Source organism: Pholis gunnellus, assembly GCF_910591455.1.
Source record: "Pholis gunnellus genome assembly, chromosome: 9".
NCBI lineage: Eukaryota > Metazoa > Chordata > Actinopteri > Perciformes > Pholidae > Pholis > Pholis gunnellus.
This window is the reverse complement of record NC_136535.1, coordinates 16,349,969-16,377,902: the sequence shown is the minus strand read 5'-3', so window position 1 is coordinate 16,377,902 and position 27,934 is coordinate 16,349,969. Positions and strand designations below refer to the sequence as shown.

Sequence of the window (27,934 nt, the reverse complement as noted above, 5' to 3'; positions counted from 1 at the left end):
AGACCAATCATTTGTTTATATTTTTTAATAAACGTAACACACACACCATTGCCTAGTTGGTCCAATGAACAAAGGTTGACAAGTAACAGACTGTTTGGTTTTACGTGTGCAATTGATTCTATGCATCACACGTTCACAGTATGGCCTCCTTCTTTCCCGCTCTAATAAAACACTTACAATATCAAGATCTCATAATGTCACTCTGATGGTGGTTCCCCAATGTTGGAAAATGAACTGTATTTTCACAGCACTTCTCAACCTTCACACCACAATTCACTTTACACTTTCACTCACACGTGTACAGGTACATATTCACACATTAGCCATCAGGGGAAATTTGGGGTTCAGTGTCTTGCTCAAGGACACTTTGACATGTAGAAAGGAGGAGCAAGCGATCAAATCACTAACCCCGCCTGCAATTAAATGACGACCCGATTGACCCGATGAGCCACAGTGTCCTCCAATCTCCCCAATTATTAGAAATAGCACAATGCTAAAGAAAAGAGAGGTTCAGAAGTGTTTCATTCAATGGTTTTATGAGTTTTTGTGCATTGTTAGCATGTCACGATCACACAGAGGTTTTTAATTGGATGTTTTGTGTAGACTCATGGTTAACATGAATTGCATTTATCTTTTCATTCTCATTTGTCAAACATTATGTACAGTTGATTCCAGTTCATATAAAATCTTCACACCGACAATGTGACCCCGACACACACTCAACTTTCAATATCCATACGCACGCATCCACAGACACAATATAAGAAAGAAAAATAATGTACAAAACGGTCTCCCTACGCAGATGTTAGGTTTTTGCTGATGACCGCTGCATTTGATAAAAAGAAGGAAAAGATTCTCCTCTCAAAGCAATTTGAAATCGAGGAAAATTCTTTCGTGAACAAAAGTCTATTCCTTCAGGAGCCACCTTATTGTAATGATCCAGTGCATCAGTTTTAATTAGACAGAAATATTTACACAGATTTCTGATGTAAAGTAAACCACGTTTGGATTATTTTGGTAGTTCAATTCAAATTCACCAAGAGATGCTTCAAGGTAAATCTGTGGGTGTTGGACAGGATTACCAACACAAACCTGCTCCCTAGATTTGTCCATATACCCCAATCAAACGTTGTCGTCCAATGAGAAATGAGCTTCTTTAATAACAGACAAGAGAAATGGCAAATTACTGCATTATTTGGCAACAGACTATGATGTTCTCTTTATACTAGCTTTCTTTGCACTGGACCTTCAAATCGTGTAGCTGGATGGCTCCGACGGTGATTCACTGAAAGTGATCAGTGATGGAAAGACAACCTAGGAGACTTTTGCGCTCCAAAGTATTGTTTAGTGGGAGAATAAACACCAACACATTGAAAAGAAAACATAATTGATATTCCTTTTTATGAGACATGGTGAGAATGCACATCCTTGATAAAAACAGGGCACACACTCAACTCTCCATGTAGACAGTTTGAAAATAACCTACAATAAACACAAAAAGGGGAAAACAACAAATACATTCTTTTTTTTATGATTACATATAAAAACTCAGTTTTTGGCCAATGATATGGGACAATCCTTGCTTTCCATTTAGTGCAAGTGACCTCAATGCATACATCAGAGCACCCCGCACTCACTGGGGAGGGTTTCATTCAAGCATTTCATTGGTAACAGATTCCCCCTGAAGCTCTAAAGCTTTTGAGAAGCTCACTCTCATGATGATGATGATTGTGGCCACACAACATTGACTCACTGAGAAAATACAAAACTACTGAACCAAGACCGGACAGCCTTGAGTCACCTGTGCAGAAACAGTGCAACACTGACAATTCAGCAGTCCTTTAAATCATAAGTTCTCTCTTTTCCTACCACCTGAGTTATAGGAGGGATCAAATATTATCTATTCACTATGTTGCTGCTTTGCGTCACATACTTCAGCCCGACCGGACTGTAAACTTGATATAGAGGCCAAGGCACAGTGTTGGATTCAGCCTCCCACACTTCAATGTAGCAATGCTGTCTCGGAGAGAAGAAACGTATAATTTCTCAGCACAAAGCTGTATTTGAAATGAATGCATGGTATCAGATGGGAGATTGTGTGACATTAAGCACTTCCATTCAGACTTCATTACACATCCTCTATAAAAAAAAAAGAAAAAAAAAAGAAAAGAGAGTTAATTAGGACTTATCAGCTGGAACCCCTCAGCCAGGCAGGACATGTGGTGATCTATAAGAGCACTATTGCGTGGCTCAGAAATGAAAAAGTGGTGGAATTCAAAACCTGCTTTAAGGATGGATGAGGGCCACAGTGGATCAAACGTTTATTTCTCTCCCTCTTTTATCGCCTTGTCTTCGTCTACTTTTCCTGATCCAGTCAGGTAGAGATGGAGCAAGCCCTTCAGTCCAGACTCCAGCAGGATGCTCTTAAAGAAATAATTTAGTAGCACTAATAACCGAGTGACTGGGAGTGAGTCCTTGTTGTTATAACAGAACAAAAGAGTCTTTATCGCTCTTGTATTTCCGTCATAAAAAGAGAGACAGAGATGCTGTCTGGAGTTCAAACTGTTCCTTGTTGGGTAAATTTAAGGGAGAGATCAAAATAAAACACTGAGCCAACACCCAAATTCGTGCAATGGTCCTCAGATTTTGTTGGCATACAATGTCTCCTCGTCGCTTTCACTCTCGTCCTGGAACTCATTGGCAAGCAGCGACTTCTTGGAGCCCATGGAGGTGAGCCGGATCTCATCGTCGTAGTCGTCTCGGTGCTGTCGCAAGCGGTGGAAGCCATCTTTTTGACGATTAGACTTGGCGGCACACACACACCAGATGATGCACGCCGTCACCACCAACGCCGTCATGGAGGCTGCTGCAAGGAAGAAAAGAAACGCACAGCTCAGCACGTCTGCTTACATGCACACACGGTTTCTAGCCAAGAGAACATTTAAATACGATCACACAACCCTTGAGTATTAAGATTTTTGTCTTGATGATTAAGCACACTAAACATAAGATTGTCATCCATAAGGGTTTATGACAAAGATCATGTGAGAAGACACTGAATACAGTGTCGACGAAGAAAATTCCTCAGTGAAAACTAGTTAGGAGTCTTGGTTCCAAAAAAAACTGAAACGGAGAGGAAATGTGTACTTTAACAGCATTTTTTTAAAAAGGAATCATCTATGCGTGTGTGTGTGCGTGTGCGTGTGCGTGTGCGTGTGTGTGTGTGTGTCAAAAGATCACAAGACTAACAAACTAGATGTAGTCAAAAACCAATTCCGGGGGAGATTTGTTTAATTTGAGACTTGTCACTAGCAAGAGTTGCGTCATAGGAGCCGGTAACCGTTAAAAGTTTTCGCAACAACAAATCAAAACATGAACTGCAGATTAGAGTACCATTGTAGCACGTCACAGTAGCTAGAATACAATATACATATGCTTTATGTATGTGAACCGATCACATCAGACATATAGTCAACACTGGTTTCTAAAGTCCTTTTAATAGACATGCTTACCTGCACTGGCCACCACAAACTCTCTGGGCAGGCCAAAGATGTTGTTGTCCATGTCAAACTCAATGATGATGGAGCTAGCAGCTTCATAGGAAGACACCACCACCTGCAACACAGCACAAATCGTTCAGTAAGCCTCTGAGCCTTCCTCAAACACCGTCACATTCCATCAATGCTGAGATGATTTACAGTAAAACAGAAACAGAACAGGAGAATTCATCAAAATCAAGGTATTTGTTTGTTTCGTGTGGTAGCCGCTGAATATAAACTGCTTTGCTAACTTATCTTATTAGCTAACCTTTTGACGTCACTCAAAATACAACATGAAGACAATATCAAGCTCTACCACATCATAAACAGAATCATCTCATCCACTCGGTCCGTTTCTCTAAATCGAGGCGAAAGCCATTTAGCCGTCTGCCAAAGCTCCCTACTTACGTGTGGTTGTTAATTACCTAATCAGCAAGCCTCCCTTACAGGTGTGACTGCTTAGTATAATCTGGTGCAGGTTGTGTTGAATGTCTAAAAAAGGATTTGAGCGCTGGCTCATATAAATCCAAAATTAAACAGCTATTTTCAGAGAGGTAAACTACTGGAATCTCTTTCTGTAACTTGCTTGACTTTTCTCCACAGCAAGTGTTAAGTGTCTCTTATTTATTCAGCATCATTATTCAAGTGCAGTTCAAAAATGGGGGGGAACTAGACCAAAAGGATTTCAAACCATGTGGTTTCAGACCTGATTCAGTAATGTGGCCTGAACACACAGCCAAGAGTTGTTGGCAAAGAGTAAGTGCACCTCTTCATCCTAATTTCTCTCCTTGTTTTTATTATCAACATGGATCGCTGGTAGTTTGACAGTATGACACAGAATAGCCAGCAGAGAATCTGAATCCACTGAAACTAATGTCACTTTAATTTTCAGAGGAATGAGATGCGTCCCTATGGTCTACGGCAGAGTATTCGATGTCCTAAGAAATATGGAGAGACTATTAAAGAGAGGAAATACATGTTGGCCCCGAGTTACGATTTGGACCTTTTCTGTGAGCAGAGCGACGCAGACCCCCAGAACTCCCTGGATGACAAGTATGTAAGGAACGCTGCCGTTGTTCCGGATCTCAAACTGCCCCACAGCGATGGAGCCCTCCCTACTGAAGAGAGGACCTCCGGCAGCTTGTCAACTAGCCAGCCAGGACCTCTGATGATTCACGGCTTCACAGTACCAGAGTACCAGCAGACGTATCATTCAGTGGTGGATCCCCTGCTCTTACGGCCTTGCGGGAAGCTCGCAGCCTACAGTCTGAAGCTGGGCAGAAACATTAAGGAACATCTGTTTGAAGAGCTGGCCTACCCCACGCTGCAAATTTCAGAGCAGTCAAATGGAAAGGTGGAGCTGATGGAGAGATTCTGTGTGCTCCGCCCAACACCTTTCATAGATATAGACAGTAATGGGGAACCACAATAATATCTTCTCAATAACTTTCTATGATACGAGTGGACCATTTATTATTATTTATGTCTCTTGATACTTTATTGAGACCATTTTCATTTTCCTTGAAATGTAAAGAAGCAGCTGGATTTAGATTTCAAATGTTTACTGAAAAAAAAAGCTCCTCTTTATGAACAGTTTAAAAAAAACACAATTATGCAATACCTACGAAGCCAAAATGAATGCTGCATTTGGGTTTGTATCTGCCTAAGTGCTCAGTATACCAAATTATTAGTTTGTACTGTTTGTGTATGATCGCCGCCTGTTCAACAGGTCACATGTGGTTGCAACCGAGGCACAACTGCTTTCTGCTTTCTAAGACTCGAGCATAAAAATCATGCTGAAAACCAGAGATTGTAAGTCTCTTCTTCTACTTTAATTATCATCCACATTTAAAGCTCATCTTCAAAATTGTCATGTATAATAATATAACATTTTTAAAGGCTCCCCACATGTTTTTAAAACTCTTTCGTATGCATTTCAAGTGATCAGAATGTAAAAGAATAATTAGACGCTATACTTTGATTTACTTGTTGTAAAGTGTTGTCCCATCATGACCGTCGTCCTAAAGGCTAAAGTACATCCCTTGACGGTATAATACATGGTGAGAATAGAACAGTGTACCTCTCTACGTTGTTGTTGGTAGCCGTCAGCAACGGCTTCAATGTTGTGGTTGCCAGGAGCCAGCAGAGCATGAAAGTAGCCGCCCTCTGCAGTAAAGACTCTCACTCCCCCGTTCAGTACAATGATCGCCCCAACAATAGGCTTTCCACTCTTGTCCCGCACCACGCCACGCACCCCTTTATGGACCTGGGTGGGGTAGAAATGGAGGGGGAATTAAAGGCTGTAAAAGTCCTTAATTTCAGAACAATATATATTAGATATGTCATTAAAGCACTCACTATTTTAAGTTTCCATACTGCTGCATTACTTTTGAAAATATCTAATTTAAAATTGGTTACAAAGGTAAAGAAGTCATACAGTTCATATTATATATTTATGTCGCAATGAAAAACAAGTCCATTAAACAACTCCATGTTGTGCTGATTACATCTGGCATCATACCTCCACCAGCATGCTTAGGAGAGCCTTCTTGTTCTCAGCCCAGAGTGTGGGCAGCTGCTCAGCAGGAGGAAACAAACAGCAGCCACTATACACGGTGATCTCTGGACAGTGACCAAAGTCCATGCTGAAGTCCTGGTAGGACACAAATACACAAGAGGACAAACGAGACAAATTTCTGGCTTTGCTTTATGAAATACTACGTAGTGGCAGCATGGATGCCAACTTAACTGCAATCACAGACATTGTAGTGGAGAGACTTACCTTCATGCTCCCCATGTGACTTTGTCTCTCTGCTGCCCTCATAACTCCATCTGGGATGTTGCCCACTGAGTCAACAGAGAAGTTCCGTTAGGTATTAATAACGATTCAATACCAACAAGACAACAGGGCTTATTCTTGGTACTTAAATTACATACTCTGCCCATTATTTGAACATCCAGTGTCCCCGAGGTGCATCTTAGGATGGTTGTTGGCGTAAACACTTGCCAAGTACTTCAATGTGCCCTCATTTTCAACTGAAAAAAAAAAAAAGAGTACATAAAACCACAAGGCCAAACAGCAATCAGTGTTGAGATGGCGCATTGTTTGTCCTACTCTTTGCAAATTGCTGCTGCATATAAAAAGCTTGTCAAGTCAATCTGTGAAGAAACCTACCAGGCTGGACAGGCTTGTCATAAGGGTAGGTAGCAACAAGGGAGCCTCCATCAAGAGCAACAGACAGAGTGTAGGTCTTGTCTAGAATCAAGTCCATCATGGCTCTGGTCTCTGGTTGGGCCTCCACCACACGCTGTGACGCATTGCCTAAAAAAAAAAAAAAAAAAGGAGGAAAACAGATGGTGGACAGGAAATGTTAGAGCAGACTTAGCTTTTTATGGCAAGTGTATATAGAAAGTGCAATGACGTCTATTTGTGACATTCGCCACAAATCTTTCACAATTGCGCGTGCACACACACACACACACACACACACACACACACACACACACACACACACACACACACACACACACACACACACACACACACACACACACACACACAAAACTGACCAAAGAAATCTGTGTCCAGATCTTTGCCATGAGCATTGTTCAAGCCCTGGATGGAGGTGCACTGCTTCTCAATAGCCTGTTCTCGTCCATCTGGGTTGATAGAAGGCACGATGACAATCCGGGTCTCATTGATCAACTATGGAAGGGAAACAGAGAATGAACAAATACAGACATGTTTACCGGGATCGGTAACAGTACAAACTGAACCCAATTTCGGATATGAAAGGTTTTAAATAAGGTTCATTCCAGGCTATCAATACACTGTATTTCCTGAGACCCTCCAAAACTCACCCTGGTGATGATTGGGTTTTTGCCATAGTTGATACACAGGAGGGCAGCAAACTCCAGCAGCAGTTCTGTGCCCACAGGGGCATTGCCATGGATCCCAGCTCCCAAGCGGATCTTGGGCTTAGAAGGTTCAGCTTCCCCTGGTCTGTTGGAGATTTCCAAAGCCCAAATGGTTCGAAACTCTACACTTTGGCCTAAACTGGACACACAAGAAGAAACCAGAATGTACATCATTATTATAAGAAATGTAACTAAAGTTGCAAATAGTTCTGGACAGTATTGACTTGTGGCATACAGAGAATGAGAGACATAGAGGTCTGCTGTCAAACAGTTATGTATCCTGAAGTGGAAATGATGCTGGCTGGTTCAAATACCTGTGTAAAGATGTAATTTTGGGAAAATTAAGTGTGAGGCCTCTCACGAAGCCAGAGAGCTCTTTGTAGCGTCTGTAGCGGAAGCTGTTCTCCGTGGCCGTGCTCCTGACCAACTGCTCCAAACCCTGGCCTAGAGAGAGGTCCTTGATTAAGCTCTGGAATGCCTTCTCAGATGGGTTCTGTGTAGGTTGGGGGCCCTTGGGAGACTGGCCATTAGGGTCTGAGTGAACACGCGTCAGTCTGAAATCCACCAACTCTACATGATCCTTTGAGACTGTGGCGTAGGTCCTCACAGGTTTATACCTGGACAACAGAAAAAAAAGTTAATAGCAGGGAAAATCAGGGGACATAGCAGCACAGAAATATGAAGAAAATTCTCGGTTTGTTCTTCCTTCTGAAAACCAAATCTTACCCATGGGCGGAGGCAGTGATAGAGTAAGTCCCAGGGACCAGCAGCCTCCAGTAGTCTCCAGTGAGAGCTGTGGTGATATTGTGGTCTATCTCCTCCACACTAATGGTGGCATTGGGAATTCCTGTGCCATCCCTAGTGTCAGAGACTGTGCCTTTTACTCCACTGTGAACCTACGGAGACACATTACCGCATTAACATGAGTTCATGCAAAGTTGAGTATGTAGGGAGAAAGCTCAAGGGGAATGTTAAGAGTTTACTACCTGGTGTATGAACTGAAGCAAGGACCGTCGGTTTTCTTCCCAGTATTTTGGCAATTCTGTGCCCATGGGGTACTTCACACAGCCTAGCTCGATGGTCACCTCAAAACAGTTGGTGTTTACGTAGTTCCAGTCCTGCATACCACCTGGAGAGAAAGTGCTCATTTAAACTTCATCTAAAACTTAAAAGCTTCCACTTAAAGCAGATTCCATTTCAACACAGTGGTGTTAATCAAATACCGTGAACTGCTAACAGGCATAGTCAAAATGTGGCAGATTTACTTTTAATATCCACCATGAAATTACAATATTTTGTCCATTGTTGAAGAATCAATAACACTTTAGTCTACAACTACAGTAGCTTAATCCTTTACTAAATACCCCTTTTGCAGACAAACCGACTGACTAAACTAGTAAATACAACATAATAGAAGAGAAGTCTGAATTGGCCAAAGAGGTGTGGGCAAAACTAATATTCTACATATTAACAACTTCTCCTGTGGGAAAATAATGAATGTGGCGAGCAACCATGGTAGATTTAGGCTTACCTGCAACATTGTACCAGAGGGCACCATTGGTGATGCCATCCTTAAAATATTCCCCACGGTACAGGTTCTCACAAGTGTGTCCACTGTTCATCAAAGGATTCTCCTGCACGCGCATCACACACACACACACAAGAGAAAACAATGAGTATTGTTGTGGTCAGGTCTTCAAACCTCGTCTTTCCACAGATGTCACAAAAAGCCAGCGGCCTTTCTATGTTTAACTCCTCACTCAACCACATGCACACATTATCCCAGCCTGAAACAGATCCAACAGCAAGAGTGTCCAGTTACCTCTGAATAGGCTCTGGCCACCTGCTGAAAGACTTTATCATCAGGCGCCTGGCTGTACTTTGTTATCCCCTCTTTGTCATCATCATAGGGGTAGTTGACGACCAGGGAGCCTAATATTCCAAAGCACAAACATTAGACAAACAAATGAAAAAAACAATTACATCTGTGGTTGAAATATACTTGCTATGCATCATTTGTTTACCTTTCATAATGTAGCCTAATATCTAGACTTAAAGTGTGGATTCAAAGCCAAAACTTAAAATCATAGCAGTAATCCATTTGTTTTATTGAAGTAGCTTTAAAATCCAATTCAGTGTGAAATCTGCAATCGGCAATCTTTGGCACTAAATGAGACCGTACCTCCATGCAGGTTGGCTGACAGCGTGAAGGGGATGCTCTTCATCCAGTTCATCACAGCTATAGTTTCTGGCTGTCTGGGCTCTTTGATGGTAAAAAACTGGTCTGGGAAGTTGCGGTTCAGGTCAAAGTCCTTGCTGTTGTTGCGCCCTTTGTAACCAGCTATATCACCTGTGAGAGAAAACAATGACTAGCTATGAGTTACCTACATGTATCCTTATCTGTAAAACCACAGCCTGTTCCGGCTGATGAGATACAGTATGTACATAACCTCAGCTCCACCACCCCTATACTTCCTGTTACACATTAGCAGCAGCTGTCAGCTAAAAGACACTTGCAGACAGAGGAAGTGCTTTTTGAAATTTCCCCATTCTTTAGAAACGTTCACAGAAGCAAGATGGTGCAACTAAAGCCATTTAGATCAGCAGATGCAGTATGTAAGGAGATAAATGCAAGGACATACTACTTCGCAAAGGAAATGAACAGAACAGCTTGTATGTGAACAAATAATGCTTTGTGTACCTCTCAGTATAGCAATATACACTCAAGGAATGTTAGTCAACTGATCAAATTACTGTTCATGTTACATCTTTGCTCATGTATCCAAAGAAATGTAACTGACACCTGTGTGGCCTGTGTACTAAGATAATGTTACTAGTCTTAATTCCATACTGTGCAGATAGTGTTACGTTATTGTGTCCCTTACCTTCAGTGGCTACCTCATATCCGTCGGGGTTCATAGAAGGCATGATGTGGATGCGGGTATCGTTGATCAACTGAGTGACTTCCGGGTCAGTACCGTAGTTACGGCACAGGTACTCAATGAGGTTGAGCAATAACTCTCGGCCCACCACTTCATTACCGTGCATGTTGGCTACATACTTAAACTCTGGCTCACCTGACATCAAAACAAAAAAAAGGAGGTCAGAGTGACGATTTGCATTATTAAATAGCATTAACATAATGGAATGCATACATTCCACATTTCAAGGGGAAATTCTTCATGACGCGTGAATAAAAACTCCTTTAATCAACCCATCTAAGACATACCATGCTCATGGACAGTGGGGTTGTCCGAGATAACCATCACGTAGAGCTCACGGTCTTCCACGGAGCGGCCGATGCTGTAAAGATGGACAATATTGGGGAACTCGCTGCTGTACTTGCGCAAGAACAGCTCCATGTCTGCGTAGCTGTGGTGGCGAAACACCTGAGGCTGGATGGGCTGATGTTCGGGGGGAAGTATAGGGGGGCTGCTGTTGCTCATTGCTTCAGGAACCAACCGGGTCTGGGTGGAGTCAGAAGAGTCGGTGGTGGTGGAGGTGGTGGTGGTGGTGGGAGGGAGGTTTGGATCATTGGTGGATGGCATGGCGTATGTAGTCACAGTGATGCCACCTGGGCCCTTGTTGACCACAGGTGCCAAGGTAAAGTTAAGTTCTGTGGCTTTGCCCTCCACGACTACAACACTGTGGACTGTCATTGGTGTGTACCTGTGTACAGAAAAAACAATGCATGCTTGAGTACTTCTACGCCACCTTAAAGATACCAGGAAGTACACAAATTAGATGGCACAGCAAGAACAACATTTTCTTTTCTACCAGGAAGTCATTCACCAATGAACCTGTATGTCACATGTTCATTGTTCTTCACAAAGAGAATTACTCTGTAATTCTAAAGAGGAATGCAGCACTTCTAGGTAAATCTGGCTGGGACATTGACGCTGCGCTTCACTTTTTAATAGTCTGTAAGAGCCAGATCAGAAATGTTGCAGTTGGATTTGGCAACAGGCAAGAAACAGTGATGAATGCACCGCTCTCTGTGCTGTAATCAGTCATTGCAATGACATTTGAAACAATTGATTACGATGTAACTCTATTTTTAACAACCTGCTATGCGAAGGCGGTTCAATGGTATTACTCACCCCGGTGCCACAGCTGTGATGTTGTATGTTCCTGGAAGTAGAAGGCGGTAGTAGTCCCCATGTTTTCCTGTGGTCAGGTTATGGCGAATACTTGCCACCACAATGCTGACATTGGCGAGGGCAGCACCGTTGACGGCCCTTTTCACATAACCATGGACACCTATGTGAACCTGGAAGACAGTGATATTGTAAATACCAAGGGTATCGGGCTAAACTGGAGAAATGGTATGGTAACAGTATCAGGCAAGGTGTGGCATTGTCCTTTTAAATAAACACAAAGAAAAGAAGGTAACATTCTTATGAATCATTTTCTTAGTTATGAGCTCTACCTTTTCTATGTAGGCTAGTAGGGATTCCCTGTTCAGATCCCATTCCTTATGGAGCTCAGCAGCAGGAGGATATTTGCAGCAGCTCAACTCTAAGGTGATTTCCAGACAGTTACCATGCAGGTAGTTGTAGTCCTGCATCCCACCTAGACAACAAGACAGAAATGTAATGAACAAATTAGGCTAGAAATGGCACAACACATTCAATTATATGTTATATAATAGAGAAGAATGTGTCTAAATCCAGAAATGAACATGCAAACGTAAAGTAAAATCTTAATCTTAAATTTCACCCCATCTTTGTCTCTTCGATGTCACAGTTTACAGATAGTGTTTAATGTGTCAACACGTCGTGGCATCTGCAGTTAAGCAAACAGAAAGACGAAGAGGAGGCGACAGCAGGCAGCCAGAGACTCCCTGGCTGGACGGTTGCCAAGACTGCCTGCTGGGTGGCTGCAGGAACCCAGTGAATCACTGACCCTTTGTAATAGGGGTCAAACGCTGACAAATAACTTTAGTAAAGAAACCAGCCTCCCACCAGTCACAGTAAGGATGCCATCAACCAGGAAACAATGGCCTTTAACTATCTGTGATTCACAACAATGACAAGTATTTGACAAAACACCTTAAATCCACAACCCCAAGACTTTACAATACTCTATAGTACACCACAGTTTTACATGGCGGGCCGTGAACACTGCTTTAGTCAGTGCTTCTTGAAAACTATTTCATTAAATCTCTATTTCTATTGTGCTGCACCATCACTGAACAACCATTGCCAGAAATTCATACTTCTGCACATTTTAAAAAAAAAACAATATCAACTTGGAGATCTTGCAGTAAAGAAAACGACAATGCATCCCATAAAACTGTGGAGAACAGCTGCAGGCTGTAATGTGGTATTCGACTTGGCTCTGAGAGCAGGCGTACCAAAATACACCACAAACACAGGTTCCTCCAAGTCGTCCCCGGTCAAACAGCAGCTGGTCAGCGCAAGGTGACCGGCTGCCAGCTCATTCACTGGACACTGTGACGGGCAACTTAAGAAGAAATGAAGAACTCTGAGACGCGTTCCACTAAACTGGTGGGTGACAATGGACAACAGTGACCATGCCCTCTGAGCATATTTTGAACGTGATAGTGTGTAGAGGTGCGTTGGGGTAGTTCATCAGATGTTTTATCTCTTGTGGTGGCAGCAGAGACAGCAGATTGCTTTGTCAAAATGTATCCAAAATGTATCCAGCTGTGATCATGACCATGACCAAACAACACAAACCCTTTTGTCCGGTCACAAGACGTTAGGCGTTGTCTTGAGCCAAGTTACTGTAAGTACTCTGCTCATACGGATCAGGTCCCATTTACTTAAAGTAAACACCTCCCATATGCTAACATAGTCTGACAGACACACTATAACAGACTCAGCCTGAAATATCCTGTCTATGTACCGGATCCAGGGACACACCCTGGAATTGGAAGGAAACCGCCAGCGAGACAATGGAGCCAAAGTCAGAGCTGGAAGCAGAACTTGCCGTGTAGGGCATAGGGATGTTTAAAGAGCAGGGTGACTTAAAGGGTTCAGAGATACAACGCAGTAGACTATGTTAGTCAAACATTTAAAAGGTTAATCCTGCAGGGGAAAAAAACGGTAGTACTGTCAGCAGGTTACAGTGACGCAGCATGAATTTACAGCCATCAGAGGTCTGAACATCAGATTATCACAGCAATAGAGCCGTGTTACCATACAGTAAAATGATATTCTGGACCTCGTACTCTTGCATGTTTTAAGACAGTGACATGTGTCTCACAACCTACAGCTTTAAACAAATCACAGAAAAACATTTAATGCCGTTTCAAGACGCTTACAACCAACATTATACATTTCCAGCAACACCAGAGGGTCCTAGTTATGAGCAGAGGGTTACATGAACCACAATATAGCTCAAGAAAAGAGGCCAGACTGTGTCAAGAGATTAGGAGTCAAGATAACGTGTTCTGCTGAATCATTATTTCACCACACAAAAAAGAATGTCCTGGTCCTGGCTCTCTGCCTGGACCACTCATTATGTCACACAATGCCGTGGCTGTTTCCATCATCTGTCATTAGCCCAGTTTTAGCAGTGACATTTCATCCAATGAGACGTGTCAGATGGCTCAAAGCACCGTCTATTGAAGTGTTTTACACTTGTTGCTGTCCACCCTCATCTTGATATTTTTGCCGCTAAGAGCTTTCATAACTGGCTCCTATTGCAACCTGAACCTGCCTGAATACAGGCCTTAAAATGAGGAACAGCATAGAGGTAGTAGAGGTAATCTTCAGCTAAAACCGCCATTCAGTAATCACACTGCTTTTCATTTCTGATGACAATTAAAGCCAATATTTACAAAGATAAGCATTAGCAAACCTGCTGCTGTTTAAAAGTGTGTGCTCAAGTTTGGCAATGATTAACAGCTCCGGATAGTGTGACATATAATGACATATTATCTAGGTTAAAGTGATCTGCAAGTGAACAAATACTATTTTTTTTAAGGGATCTTTTAAACTGTGGGTCAGTTTATCGACCTACTTTACAACATCTGGTAAATTACATTAGAGCAGGTCTTAAAGATAATAACTACTCCTGATTATAGCCTGTAGATTTGCTCCAAACAGTCTCTAAAGTGCATTCACGACTAGATGGTTGAAAACTGGGGCGAATGCATGCCAATCCATGTGAAATGACCAATTGGAAGACACACTATCCTTTCCTAAAATTGACTACAACAAAGGACATCTCAACAGGAAAAGCAGTGCGGTAACCTGAAGTTGCATACCCATCACCACCTGCCAATCCCCCCCGGACAAAATCAACCAAACAAAAGTAGAGAGTACGCTGATCGAGTTTCTGCCCGGTTAATGCAGAATAGAACCTTTTTTTGGAACCTGAATGAACTGTAGAAGGTCGGATATCAACACAATCTGCATTTACTTGCTAACTTACAATTTAAAGACACTTAAAATAAGACAGGGATACACATATGTGGGCTTTAGTATGCCCAGACTGAGGTGTCACGGCAAACCTGTTACTACTCTAACACTTTCAGGAGTTACTGGCTTTGGCAGAAAAACCTTCTAAACTTACAGATTTCTTTGCATTTTGACCCAAAACCAGACCACATTATTCAATGCAGCAAGGACTGAAGTATGAGTATGATTCTTTAGCTTATTAAATGCAGGTATAAAGCTACTGGCACTGCCTCTAAGAAGCTTTGTTTAAGCAAGTTGTTTAAGTTGATCTCTGAATGTAACTTTGAACAACGCCGCTCAAAAAAGACCATTTAAAAAAATAAATAATAATTCCTGAGTCTCCTCAAACCGGTTGTTGCTCGTACATAACACTTGTGGGAACCAACATATTGTATGCTGCAAACTGTCCAACAACAATAAGGGACATTCTTCACCCTCAGATGTGTAGATAAGCAGCAACACTGGTTAGACTGTCATTACAATTTTCTTTTTTTTTTTTCTATAAAAGAGTTTTACTTGTCTGCTGTGCACAACAAATATAACACTTGAAGCAAACGAGAGAACAATGACAGGAAAAAGCATCTTCTACCACAACAGCTCTTTAATCAAAGAAAGAACACAACTTTAAACTGGCTGCGGCTGGATATCCTCACCGTACAGACAGAATTTCTAAGTCGTGATGGTCAACACAAAATCAACTGCCGACGGTTTTCGGAGCTTGTGGTACCTCACACGATTCATCTACAGTTATTTGTTCTCCGTCACTAAACTAGGCATTGAAAACAAAGAAAAGTCCTCTTACCAGGAACGTCATACCACTTCGCCCCGTTGGTGATGCCATCTTTAAACGTTTCATCCGGGGCATCCAGACAGTTGGGCACTCCAGTCTTCATCCCGGGGTGGTTCTGGGAGTACACCAGGGCCAAGTAGTGAAACAGGCCGTCGTCCTCTGACTGGCTGTAGTAGCCCTGCTGCAGGTGGGAGGCCGAGTCGTCAAAGGGGTAGCTGGCAACCACGGTGCCGCCATGCAGGTTCCCTGACAGCACGAATCTTGAGAGACGAAAGGAACATTTTAGAAGCAGCCTTTAATTATAGGTTCTTAAAACAATTATTTACATGTGTGCCTTCTCCTCCAAACTTTAAAAAGTGACAAGGAAAGATTTCTGTTGTGTGACGATGCTTGGGAGTAAATTCTAGGCATCTTCTTCTGGATGAATATTTGTGTACATGTCGGCTTGTATTCTGGTCTTCCAAGTGAACCTCAGTCTCACACACCATGTTATTACCAATTTTACCCCAATTTTACCCCAATTTTCAGCTTCCAGGGCGCCTCCCAATATTTTTTCTGGGGGGGGGGGGGGGGGGATTAATCTATTAATGTCAGTTGGTCAATAAAATGTAAGAAAGTGGTGAAAAAATGTCCACCACAATTTCCTGATGCCAAGTGGATTTTTTTGACCGACCAGCAGTGCAGAGCCCAAAGATACTCTGTATCAAATAAGTAAAGGATACAAGAACAGTTCATTTTCTGCCGATTGACCAATCTACAAATCTCTCTTTTGCACCTCAGTGTTACACACCGTGCCGTTATGGTGTCCCGGTTCAGTAGTTGTTGACTCAATAGTGAGTCACACAACCCCTGAGGCCTTAATAAATGAGACAAAGAACAGAGTTGCTCATTGATAGGAATGTTTGTCACTCTCCAAATCCTCCACTGTGAGAAATACATTGACCAAAAAGTGTTTTGAGATCAATAAAGTTGACTTAAGTCATTCCCACCTGTGCTCTTGAGCAACAAGGCCCACAACAACTGAACTACGTGGATTATGTGTGTGCACTGTGGTGTGTTTCAAAGAGAGAGAGAGAGTAACTCACTTGTTCTCCTGGATCCATCTGATCACAGCCATCACCTCGGGGATGGTCTCTGGACTGATCACGGTCTTATCATACTGGTCAGGAAAGCTTCTATTGAGGTCCTTATTTTGGGCATTGTTTCGACCCTCGCTGCTGCCACCGCAGTCTCCCTCTATGGACTTCTCAAAGCCGTCAGGGTTCATGCTGGGCATGATGTAAACATCCGTGGTGTCCACCAGCTCAGTAACACGCGATTGCTCTCCATAGTTAGTCAGCAGGTACTCTACAACGTACACCAGCACCTGCCTGGACACGGTTTCGTCCCCGTGCATGTTCCCGACGTATTTAAATTGGGGTTTCCCCGGTGTGTCTCTGTTGGGGTCCTTGGTGATCCGCATCACCCAGAGCTCCCGTCCCTCAACGGACTGACCTATGCTCGACAGGTTAGCTATGTGAGGGTACCTCTGAGCTAAGGACTGCAAACGCCCGGTCAGGTCAACATAATTGTAGTATTTGTTGTAAGTTTCTACCGTTGCCTCCGTCGAGGGGGTGACGCTTCGTGTCCGGGGGACGTCACCACGGGAGACAACAATAAAGAGAAGAAAGGCGAAAAGTGACGCCCGGAGTTTCCGCGTGGACGGTAGATGCTCCGAAATGTGCACCATGTTGACGTTGTCTGCTAAATTTACACCATTCGGACTTTCAAGTCAAAGAAAAAAACAACACCAGGTCCGGAGAGTTTGGCTCCCCAGCGACAGGCGTATCTTTGCTGTCAGAGGGTCTGGCCTGGCTGTTTCCATCTACTTCCGCTCATCTCAGAGGGGCGGGGCGTAACGGTGACGTCACCTTTTAAGGTCGACCGTTGGAATTTGACTTTATTTTTTTAACCTTTTTGTCCCAATTTCACACCTGTAACGTGTGTAAAGTAACAGTGCTGGTGGCTGTATATTTTCCGGAGATGTACTGCCAAATAGATGGAAATTTGAATTAATGTGGGTGCCAGAGTTGCCGTATTTATGCATCCCAAATGTCCATTGTCATTGTTGTGGTTCTTTATGTTCATATATATTTATATTTATATTGTACATAGCTAAATGTTAAATGTGTATGCTTAGTTTCTCTGTTCTACTTTGTTGTCTTTAATGTCCTTGTTTTTATATTTTTCTTGTTTATTTGTATATTCCATGTATGTACGTTGAGAGCAATGAGAGCAAACCCTTCATATTTGAATACACTTACATTACACTTGTTTAAAGTACTATTATTTGTTTGTGCACTTTATTTTATATTTTATTGTACATTTTAATATTTTCAATTTTTTGCACTGTGTTGATTGTGGCAACACATTTCAAGCCATTTTCTGTTGTATTAATCATCTTGAATTTGTTGAACCCTCACCCCTGCACGCAAACTTCTGTTAGCCATGTTCACCCACTAATATTACACACATGTGATGAATGTGGAGTGTTTCTCTAAGCTTTAGAGACTCTATACCCAATATATTTTAGCTATCAATGGAGCAGAGACTCTGTAACTATTTATCTTAAGGGGATATGGGTTTTGGTTCAATTTGAGGATTATTGACTTAATGTGTTCTAACCGCTCTTTCCCTAAAGCAAACACGAGAGATCTTAATGAAAATTAATTTTACTGAGTGATTTTCTTATCAATGCTGTTATGCTATTAACTGTTATCAGTAACTCATGTAACAATGATTCTTATGTATGGGCGGAGCAACCACATTACATCTAACTTGTTTGCATTTTGAAAATACTACTTTGAGTTGTTGATTTAAATGTATTAATCGATATCAGAGGATGATATTCTCACACACAAAAAACAGATTTCATGATTTCCAGTAATTAACCAGTATCACTGACAACATGTTGGTGATGTTTACTGTATGTGTGCATTGTTTTCCTATCTCCAACTGCATATTTTCTGTAAGATTATAATTATAATGCACAGGCAATACAAGGTTTATCCTAATTTGCACTGCTCTGCTTTGGCGCAAGCTTCATGTGGATTTGTGAGCCCCCTTTTTGTGTAAATGTACTTCAATATAAAAAGCCAAAAGCAGAGAATGAAAATAAATCACAACTGAGCACCATGGAGGTTAGCAGCAGACTCTTGTATTTCTGTTTATTTTGTGTTGCCCATTCCTTTGTTATTGATCACTGGTAACACCATCTTTACCCACAAAGATGAGGAGTCTGAGTGACATCACCACCCTGCCGCCATGCGACCTGTAACTTCCTCCTCTTCTCTCCTCAGTGGGTCAGTCAGGGGCTTCTCTTCAGTGACCATTTCTTTTTCTTTCCTTAATTCTTTCCATCATTTCTCCTTACTTTTATTTGGCAACAGAACAAAACAAAAGTGCGGTAAACATCTTGATTGTGAAGCACCAGCAAAGTGTCAACGCCTTAGTTCAGTCAGGTCTGACAGAGCTGGATAAAGCTTGGAATGACTGGGTTAAGGGGAGGGGGAGGAGGAGGAGGAGGGAGGTAAAGAGTGAGAGGTTGAAAGAGGAGGCTGCAGGTCTCACTGCTGGATTCGACGCAGTGACTGCACCTGGAAGGACTGAGCATGGGAGCCCCACTCTCTGTAATGTTTGTACTCGCCGCCATGACGGTCACACTCCATGATGTACTGGTAGCCCCGGTAACCGGGAAACTGGTAGCACACCCAGCTGGAGGAGGAGGAAGGGGGGAGGAAGAGGGAGGAGGGGGAGGAAGGATGTTTAGAGGAGCAAATGAAACCAGTGATTAATGATTGAAGATAACCACACTTCAAAACTATGTGAGAAGAAGGCAGCAGTTAAAAACAGGGCTTCCTCTTGTCATTGACAGCTCACTACATTCAAAACAACTTAAAATAATAACATGTAGAGAGCAATACAGCATAATCCACACAGAAATATGAGTGCCCCTAAAAAAGAAATACATCATTTTGGGATTAGGTGGCGGTTAAGGTGTCTGCAGATTGTTAGTGTATTATTATAACATGTATTGTATTATATTATGTATTGTGCCATGTGAGTTTAAATGCAGCATGTTGGTTAATTGCAGCTATTAGCAAGTCAGAAGCCTGTGAAGAGACTTACGTGCCGCTCTGAACTTGCATAGATCCAATCTCGTTGTTGCCCCAGCCCATCGCTTGCAGAGAGGGGTAGTCATCGTTTATCTCCCACTGGCGTCCCATGAAGTTCTCCTTCTCGAACAACACCATCTTGGACTCCTTGTGGTTCTGTGTGCATGTAATGCAAGAAAAGACAAGTTATTCACTATGTGGGCCTATTCATCTAATTTGTGTGGGAAGTCCATAATCTTATCGTGCATAAGATCATGCTGCACTATAGTTTATTCTTAATTAAGGCTGTTGGGATCCGTAGACTTTTCACACAAGAAACCAAGCAGGTCAATTTGATGAGTCAAAACTTAGCGCTTTTTAATTCAGAATCTTCTGGAGACACATGAGACGTCGAATAGAGGGGAAACAGAAGCCTTTGGAGTGGGACCTAAACTCACAGCAGCGCAGATGGGGCGGAAGGACATCATTCTCTCAATGTGGTAGGCGTTGCTGCCGCTCCACGACTCCCAGTGTGGATACTCTCCTCTCTCCAACACAAACTGCTGTCCACAGAAGCTGGAGTGCTCATATCCTGCCCAGCTGTCCCCAGACACATGTACACAACATGCAGGACCATTAGGACACTTTGGTAAAAACAGACTGATTACCAGATATTGGATCTGCTGAACATTTCCACTATGGCTGAATATGACTGTTTTCACAGGTCGATCTCTGCAGAGCTCTTCGTTTTGACTTACGCTCCACACTCCACCTTCAGGGAGCGGATGTTGTCAACGCCACACTCCATGATGTTCTGGCAGGCTGAGGTAAACTCCAGACGCTTCCCTTGGAAGTTCTCCTGGTCATAAACTGTGATCTGGAGAGGACACAAATGCATACATGTAGTATGCACATGCCACACGCACACACTGATGTGTGTACGGACACACACATCATCATTGACATCGTCAGGCCAGGCATGAATTTAAAAAAGAATGTGAATCTGCTTTTGTTAAGCACCGATGGCAAGACATGACACTCACCTTCCATGGCCCCAGTGGATTGGGATTGTTCAAAGCCATGCTACTGTGTGTCTCAATGCTGATTCACCTTCAGTGTCGAGAGAAGGGAGAATCATATAGGCAACTTAATAAGGAAAACATCACACAGTTCAAACACAACCTGTCACCTCCTCCACACAAACGTTTTGAGCTCAGTTATTGTCAATAGCCTATGTAGGAGGTATAATCATATTCTTTGTGTGTTGCATGTTTCATACAGTAGGAAGACTCTTGACCTCTATGAAAGAGGTTTGAAACCTTTCTTGAAGCTGACTACATGCTCACACTTGATGATGCAGCTGTTATCGTAGGCACAATGCTGTTTGTTCTCCCGGTGTATGATCAGTATGTGTTTGCATGTGCATGTGCATGTCTGACCTCAGTCTATACATGTATGTGGCTCAGCAGAAACAGCAAAGACAAAAGACAGAGAAAGATGAAGTGACAATGGTGTGCAAAGGTCTATAGGATGAATGGATTGAGATGGAGGGCTTACCTGACCGGCCCCAAAGAATAGCAGTGCAGTGCTCACGGGGGGCTCCACAAATACGATGTCCCGACCCCAGAGTAAACGGACCTATTTATACACGCTGGTGCTGAAAAGCAGCTGGGCCCGTGGGTCGGGGCAGGAGTCAGCACATTGCTGCTGCAGTCATTGTTCAGCACTGAGCTGCCGGGCTTTAGTCCGCTGCGTTCGGACTGGATGGAGGGCACCGTGCCCAGTGCAGATAAGCGCAAGTTCCAAATGGTCCACGATCAGCGGGCCGGACCAAGTCCTGGCACGGCCTGGTCCAGGAAACAGATCATCACAGATGTAGACAGTCTTGCCAGTGACTCTGGTGCAAAAGGAAAAAACACAGTTAGTGTTCAAGTGAAAAGCAAACTGACATTGCAGACGACAAACAGAACATCTTAACTTGTTGGTACTTGTATTTAAAATCTCTATCCTAAAAGACGTTTGACTCAAAATAACAGAATTGTCTGATTAATAAGCCAGATTTGTATTTTAATAACGTACCTGCTTAGTTTCTTCCACACTGAGCTGTGCTCTGTCTCCGATCTGCACGCCATGTCCACGTCAACTGACCCCATGTCTCTGGTCCTTTCACCTTTTCACTCACTCCTAAATGCACACATGCTCAGTCATGCACACACACAGTCATGGACAGAAACAGGCACGTAAAGGCCTGTTCATGCCGTCAGAAATACATTCAGAGCATACAAAGGAACTCACACACTTACACATCCGTTTAGACAACGTTTTGACCTTGAAGTCAGTTTACAACTTTACACGTTACTTTATTTCATTTCATGTTTTTTTCTTCATGGCGATAAAAATAAATAAATAATTCAAACATCCACTTAAGCCTAAACATGCTGGAAAAATACATTTTCATTGCATTTTATACAAAATTTAAATTCCTTACTTAAGCTTCCCCACAGGTCAGTGTTTTCAAAGCAGTTGACCTAGCTAGCTAATTCTAAACTCATGGTCACTTTAACAAAAACTCCAATAATGCATTATCATTGTTATACACATATTACAGAGCTACATACAGTATACCATTAATACTCTGGGTCGTTGAGGAATTAAATAATTGTATGAGACAATCAACTGGGATTTAGTAATATTCTAAAATATAAAAACATTCAGTATCTATGTTTTGCAAACTGATATTTGAGCCACACCCAGAAGATGATGAGAGATATGGTGTTCATATTTTCTACCAGGTAACCTTGTATATGCTGTAAGCTTGCAATACCTTTATAAAGACTAATGTTTCTGTAAATATAGCATGACTTGCAAACATGAAGATAAAATAATCACACCGAGAGACAGAAACACACCTAAATCCTAGTCTTGCTTGCAGGTAATGCAAATGTGTACAAGCAAGGAAGAGCACATGCTAGTCACACAGGTAATAACAGCATCAGTCCTGTGAGGGGCCCGTTGTAAATGGATCAGTGTTATAAATTCAAACTGAGCACTAAGAGCAGAATGTTCTGAATCAGAGTGATTCAGAATATTCTGAAGTGTTCTTCCTCCCATGTCAACGATGTAAATGTCTAAAACAGCTTTGACGTCAAATCTTTTCATATTGTCTTTGTATTAAAAAAACAAAACAAAAGATGACATTTCCTGTGTGTTCTATGCTCTAATAATTTCCTTTAGATCGCTAATATTTGCCCAAAGGCCTTTCACCACGGCCTAACAGCTGCATCAAAGTCATTACAATGACATCAGGTGGAAATAAAAATGTTCTAATAAGATCCGTCTGCTTGAAATTAGTTTTGCAAGTATTTAAAAGATCATAGTGCCACAGGTGTGAGAGGCCAAGTATTCATACACTGCACACTTATTAGAACACATAGGAAGCAGTCAGACAAAAATATGAATCTTTTGTTTTGCTGATAGAGCTAAAAAAACAAAACATTTAATATATATTTAGTCTTTTGGTCACACGGTTCCTATTTGTATCTGTTTTCACAAGTTACAAAAATGTAATATTCTGTTAGGGTGCATGCACAAATGCTTGTGTGCATATGACATGAGTGTGTAGGTGGGGTTGTATGAGATGTGTATGCATGGAAACCGCCTGTCTGTACAGCACTATAATACGCAAAAGAGTGTCCAACACTCGCCTCTCCAAACAATAGAGAGATGGACGCCGCTCCTGCAGTCAGCACATTACACACACAGGGCTCAAAGGCTTGGACCGGCTGCACCAAGGATCAAGAGAAAGAGAGACAGAAAAAGACAAAACAGATCACAGAGAAACTGGAGAAAATGACTGAAGGGAAGAATAAAGAAAGAAAATAGAGAAAGAATTTTAAAAGTAAGTGAGGGATGGAATGTGAGAGCAGTGTGTGCAAAAGTAACTGACTGTGTGTGTGTGTGTGTGAGTGTGTGTGTGTGTGTGTGTGTGTGTGTGTGTGTGTGTGTGTGTGGGGGGGGGGGGGGGGGGGGGGGGGGGTGTGTAGGTGTGTGTGTGTGTGTGTGTGTGTAGTAAAGCAAACTTTCTGCTGATGGCAGTGACTGTTCCTGGTCCCCCACAATTGTGCAGGACAACAAAACAGGCCGCCGCGTCAGCAGGACTTGCCCGTAGATTATCATGGTGACCTTTGACCTCGCTTCATGCTCCAAAGAGCGCACAGCCAATGAGAAGTCAGAATCCGGCCTCTATAGACATGGCATGAATGTGAATGTATATATATATATACCCGCTAGCAACGCCTGCGTCCATCACTTTCTCCAAAGGTCGGTCCGTTTCAACCTGCAATTGTAACTGTAAGTTTCCACTTAAGGTCTTCTAACTTTTCAAAAACTGCTAAATTCATTGGATATTAAGGGGGATACTGTGGTTGTCCTTGTCTGCTCACGCTTTGGACTGAAAGAACCAAGCAAGTATTGGCTCTTCTCTTAAACCTTAACTTTGGACTGAGCAGATGGAATATTGACATCAAATACAGCAGGGTATGATTTAACTTTTCAGTGCTGCTCTCATGTTCAGCTGCTCATCCTGAGGTAAGATGTAAAGGAAACATGAGGGGCTGTGATAAAATACTTTATCCTTAAAAAATGGATCATGGAAGGTTTGAAGAGATCAGTTCTTTGTTGCTGGTTAATAAGTGTTTTTGCTCTCATAGAAAGGAAAAAACCTCGGGGAATGAACTAGGAAATATAAAGACAAACACCACTTTGAGGGAAGAATCAGATGTAATTAGGTTGCTAACAAAAATGTTGTAGGGATGGACTTAGGAAAGCAAAACATTAAAAAGAGTTCAGTTATTCCTCACTTTTAATGGGAACAGTGAAAGAAAGAGCAGCATGGTGTACAAATGCTTGCATGTACATTATTGTAGAAATCTGCTTACTTTTTAGTTTTTTTGTTTCCAAATTTAGATTGAGTGAAAAGTCTTGAGGTTTATGTTTCAGTACACAAGAAAAGAAGTCCAAGAGAAAAAGATATGACAGATTGTTTCCACAATGTGTTTCAAGCTTGAAGAGCAACTTGACACTCCTTGAAAATGTAGTTTTTGTTGACTTCCAGCAGTTTAACTTCTCTCCTTGCTAGAGTGGTGAAGTAGTGTCCTCCGGGGTCTGTCAGTGCATCGTGACATCATTGTTGGGTGTGGTTACAGTTGCTCACTCAACCTCACCCATCAGGGATTCTGACTATGGTCGGGGTGAAACCGGTGGAAACGTTCAACCACAGAGGGCAGTTAGTTAAACCTTTAAAGCCCTCCTAATGCTGCACAGTCAGGCACATTTTACGGTAAAACCATCCAAAAAGTAAAGGTACATCTAGAAATCTATTGTTTCAAATGTATAAATGTGAACATCGACAGAAAAGACACTGTATGAACAAGAAAATGTTCCCTTTTAGCCAAAAGGCAAACAATGAATGAACGAACGTTGGCTTGGAAGGATCCTGACTCTTATTAACAACAGGAACCATTGTGCTCACACACCACTCTTGGTGTACATGCTGTATTCCAGCAGTGAAGAATTGAGTAATTCCCCCTCTTCAAAGCCCCACAACGACATGTAAAACTGTCTGACTGACTTTGTGCTTCTGTCTCTAGATCTGATCATGTCTCACTCAGGTGCTCAAGGTAGTATTGGCAGCCACTCTGCCATTGGGCTGAGCAAAAACAAGGTACTTCTACTATTTATTCATTTTTAATCGACTAATCATCGAAAATATTTTCAAAAATAAATGCCAACAGCTTGTTTTACCTTTCAGATATACCTCTATGAACATGAGAACTTCCAGGGCCGTAGGATGGACCTGTTTGGAGAGTGCAAAAACCTGTGCGAGAAGGGTTTCGATAGAATCGGCTCCATCAGAGTCGAGTGTGGACCGTAAGTCACCACACTTTTCATCAAAATATGTGTTGCAACACTGTGCACATTTTTCCTAAATTAAATATGGATCCGTCTTTCTATCTATCTCTCCAGCTGGGTGGGTTATGAGCAGCAGAACATGACCGGTGAGATGTTCATGCTGGAGAAGGGAGAGTATCCCCGCTGGGACACCTGGTCCAACAGCTACAGGTGTGACCGCTTCATGTCGGTCAGGCCCGTCAGAATGGTGAGTTGTCTCGCTCCATTTTCCCCACTCATCCATCTTCTTTTGCCACAAGGGAAAGTGCTTTTTATGGATGCTCTTATAGGCTCATTCCACTGCCAGTATTTTTGGATTAAAGCTTTTATTAGAACCTATTTCTCTTGTCACTATGTTTCAATTTGACAAAAAAAAATACAGACAACTACAAGAATTCAATGTTTTCCCCAGAGGTTGGGTCCTGGCTTCTAAAACAGCATTATTATGTGATTTGTGTCTCTTACAGGATGCCCAGGATCACAAGATTTGCCTGTTTGAATGTCCAAACTTCGAGGGTCGTAAGATGGAGGTGTGCGATGAGGATATCCCCAGCCTGTGGTCTTATGGCTTCCAGGACCGCGTTGCCAGCATTCAGGTCACCGGTGGAACGTAAGTCATTTCTGTCCACCAGAATGAAATGAAAACTAAAAGGGCAAGTAGCTAGATAAGTAAAAGTAGAGCTTTGTTGTTCACTGGTGTTTCTCTCTACTTCCCCTCACAGCTGGGTGGGCTACCAGTACCCTGGCTACCGCGGCTACCAGTATGTGTTTGAAATGGGCCCTTACAAGCACTGGAACGAGTGGGGAGCCCAGCACCCCCAGATCCAGTCCATCCGCAGGGTGAGGGACATGCAGACACACCGCAGGGGCTGCTTCGAGATGATCGCATAGAGAGGAGTCCAGCAGACTGTGGGCTAACAGGAGGGAATAGCAAAGGGGGTCAGGCTTGCTATGCTGCTAACCATCCCTTGGAAATTCTTCAACCGCCACATAAGCTAATGGCTTTTGAGTGTTGTTACGCTTTTACTGGTAGGATTTGGGAGTATGTGGCATCGTGAATGATTCTGATAAGAAACTCTGATTGTCACAGACTTCCAGAGTAACTGTAACTCCGGTAAAAACTGAAGCAATGCTCTCTGTCTACAGACCTCGTAGAAAGAATATGAAAGGGGGATTATAGGGGATTAGTAGATAGTTTGTGTTTATTAGTTTCTTTCAATGCTATTATAACCCTTTTATTTTATTTTTATTTACTCGCCTATGTGTTTCTAGCTGACATGATGCCAATAAGCCGGTTCGCCAAAGCGCTCTCCCACTCCTGGGATCCACAGATTTTAAAAAGTAAAGGGATAAACAATTATATCATTCCTCACAAAGTACTACCGTGGACAGCTCTCAGCTCTGCACATGCCCTGCAGTAAGTTTGCCAAGCAGAGGGAGGCACTATCTGCTCATATTAGCAACAGGCTCACTTCACTGACAGGATGAGGGCACTGGCCAGCCTGTGAATAACCGAGAGAAAGGTGGCTATGCAGGGTTGTGTTTTGCAGATGTGATTATCTTTTGGCTGGCCTGTTTCATCTCATTGATGGGGCTGTCTGGAAGATTTGCATTTAACACATTCTCAGGGATGCTGGCATCTGGAAAGCAACTTTCCAATGAAGAAAAATGAAATAAAAATATTATAAAGCTGCATTTGCGTATTTTATTTTCCTTGAGGGTCATAATGATCCTTTACTCAGATGGTATTTAAAGTGTCAGTAATCAACGTGTTTTATTAACAATGGATCAAAGGAATATTTGTAGTGAAGAGAATTATCTGCCAACTCTGCAGTGTCTCTCAGCCCTGAGGAGCGCGTATTTTGTCATTCAGACAAATGTTTTGGTCTTCTGACCCACAACTTTGCTGTTTTGCATTCAGTCTCACTGCTCTCATCGACACGGTAGCTGCAGGCTGCTGTTTTCATTAATACATCTCTCATAAATCCACTGTACACTACCTCACTCGCACCAAATGACAAAGTGATAGACTTGAGTTTTCCAAATTGATAGACTTGCATTTAGCAGCTAAAGCGCCAGATATTTCCTTCAGTATGAAGCAGAGCAGACTACATTCATCAGGAAGCCAGAAACATGACTCTAAATGAGTGCTTTGTGAGGGTTAGTGTTAGTGTG

At 42.4% G+C, this 27,934-nt stretch overlaps 3 protein-coding genes across 4 annotated transcripts; 1 reads left to right on the top strand and 2 right to left on the bottom strand.

Moving 5' to 3' along the window:
- Window positions 1–121: 121 nt before the first annotated feature.
- cpda (carboxypeptidase D, a) lies at window positions 122–17,493 on the bottom strand. Its single transcript, XM_079166202.1, has 21 exons — window positions 16,763–17,493; window positions 15,690–15,937; window positions 11,887–12,029; window positions 11,558–11,727; window positions 10,687–11,126; window positions 10,343–10,534; window positions 9,640–9,807; window positions 9,280–9,389; window positions 8,989–9,091; window positions 8,444–8,586; window positions 8,184–8,353; window positions 7,772–8,074; window positions 7,401–7,596; window positions 7,110–7,245; window positions 6,715–6,861; window positions 6,477–6,575; window positions 6,322–6,386; window positions 6,061–6,192; window positions 5,620–5,805; window positions 3,513–3,615; window positions 122–2,866 (listed from the first exon to the last, which is right to left on the bottom strand). Exons 1-21 carry the CDS (start codon window positions 17,404–17,406, stop codon window positions 2,640–2,642), a joined length of 4,125 nt encoding a protein of 1,374 aa, XP_079022328.1. The 5' UTR covers window positions 17,407–17,493; the 3' UTR covers window positions 122–2,639.
- Window positions 17,494–19,282: 1,789 nt separating this feature from the next.
- cryba1a (crystallin, beta A1a) lies at window positions 19,283–20,895 on the bottom strand (the record flags this gene model as incomplete). The annotated part of the gene is made up of 5 exons (XM_079166685.1): window positions 20,854–20,895; window positions 20,569–20,687; window positions 20,269–20,410; window positions 19,845–19,987; window positions 19,283–19,430 (listed from the first exon to the last, which is right to left on the bottom strand). Exons 1-5 carry the CDS (start codon window positions 20,890–20,892, stop codon window positions 19,283–19,285), a joined length of 591 nt encoding a protein of 196 aa, XP_079022811.1. The 5' UTR covers window positions 20,893–20,895.
- A 3,180-nt stretch (window positions 20,896–24,075) lies between these two features.
- Window positions 24,076–26,650, top strand: crybb1l3 (crystallin, beta B1, like 3; the record flags this gene model as incomplete). Of its 2 annotated transcripts, XM_079165895.1 has the most annotated exons (6): window positions 24,076–24,160; window positions 25,459–25,532; window positions 25,620–25,738; window positions 25,835–25,967; window positions 26,227–26,369; window positions 26,482–26,650. In XM_079165895.1, the coding sequence occupies 6 exons, from the start codon at window positions 24,076–24,078 to the stop codon at window positions 26,648–26,650; spliced, it is 723 nt and encodes a 240-aa protein (XP_079022021.1). The 2 variants fall into 2 exon arrangements, with proteins under 2 accessions (XP_079022021.1, XP_079022022.1); XM_079165896.1 differs by lacking the exon at window positions 24,076–24,160 and having other exon boundaries at window positions 25,467–25,532.
- Window positions 26,651–27,934: the final 1,284 nt, after the last annotated feature.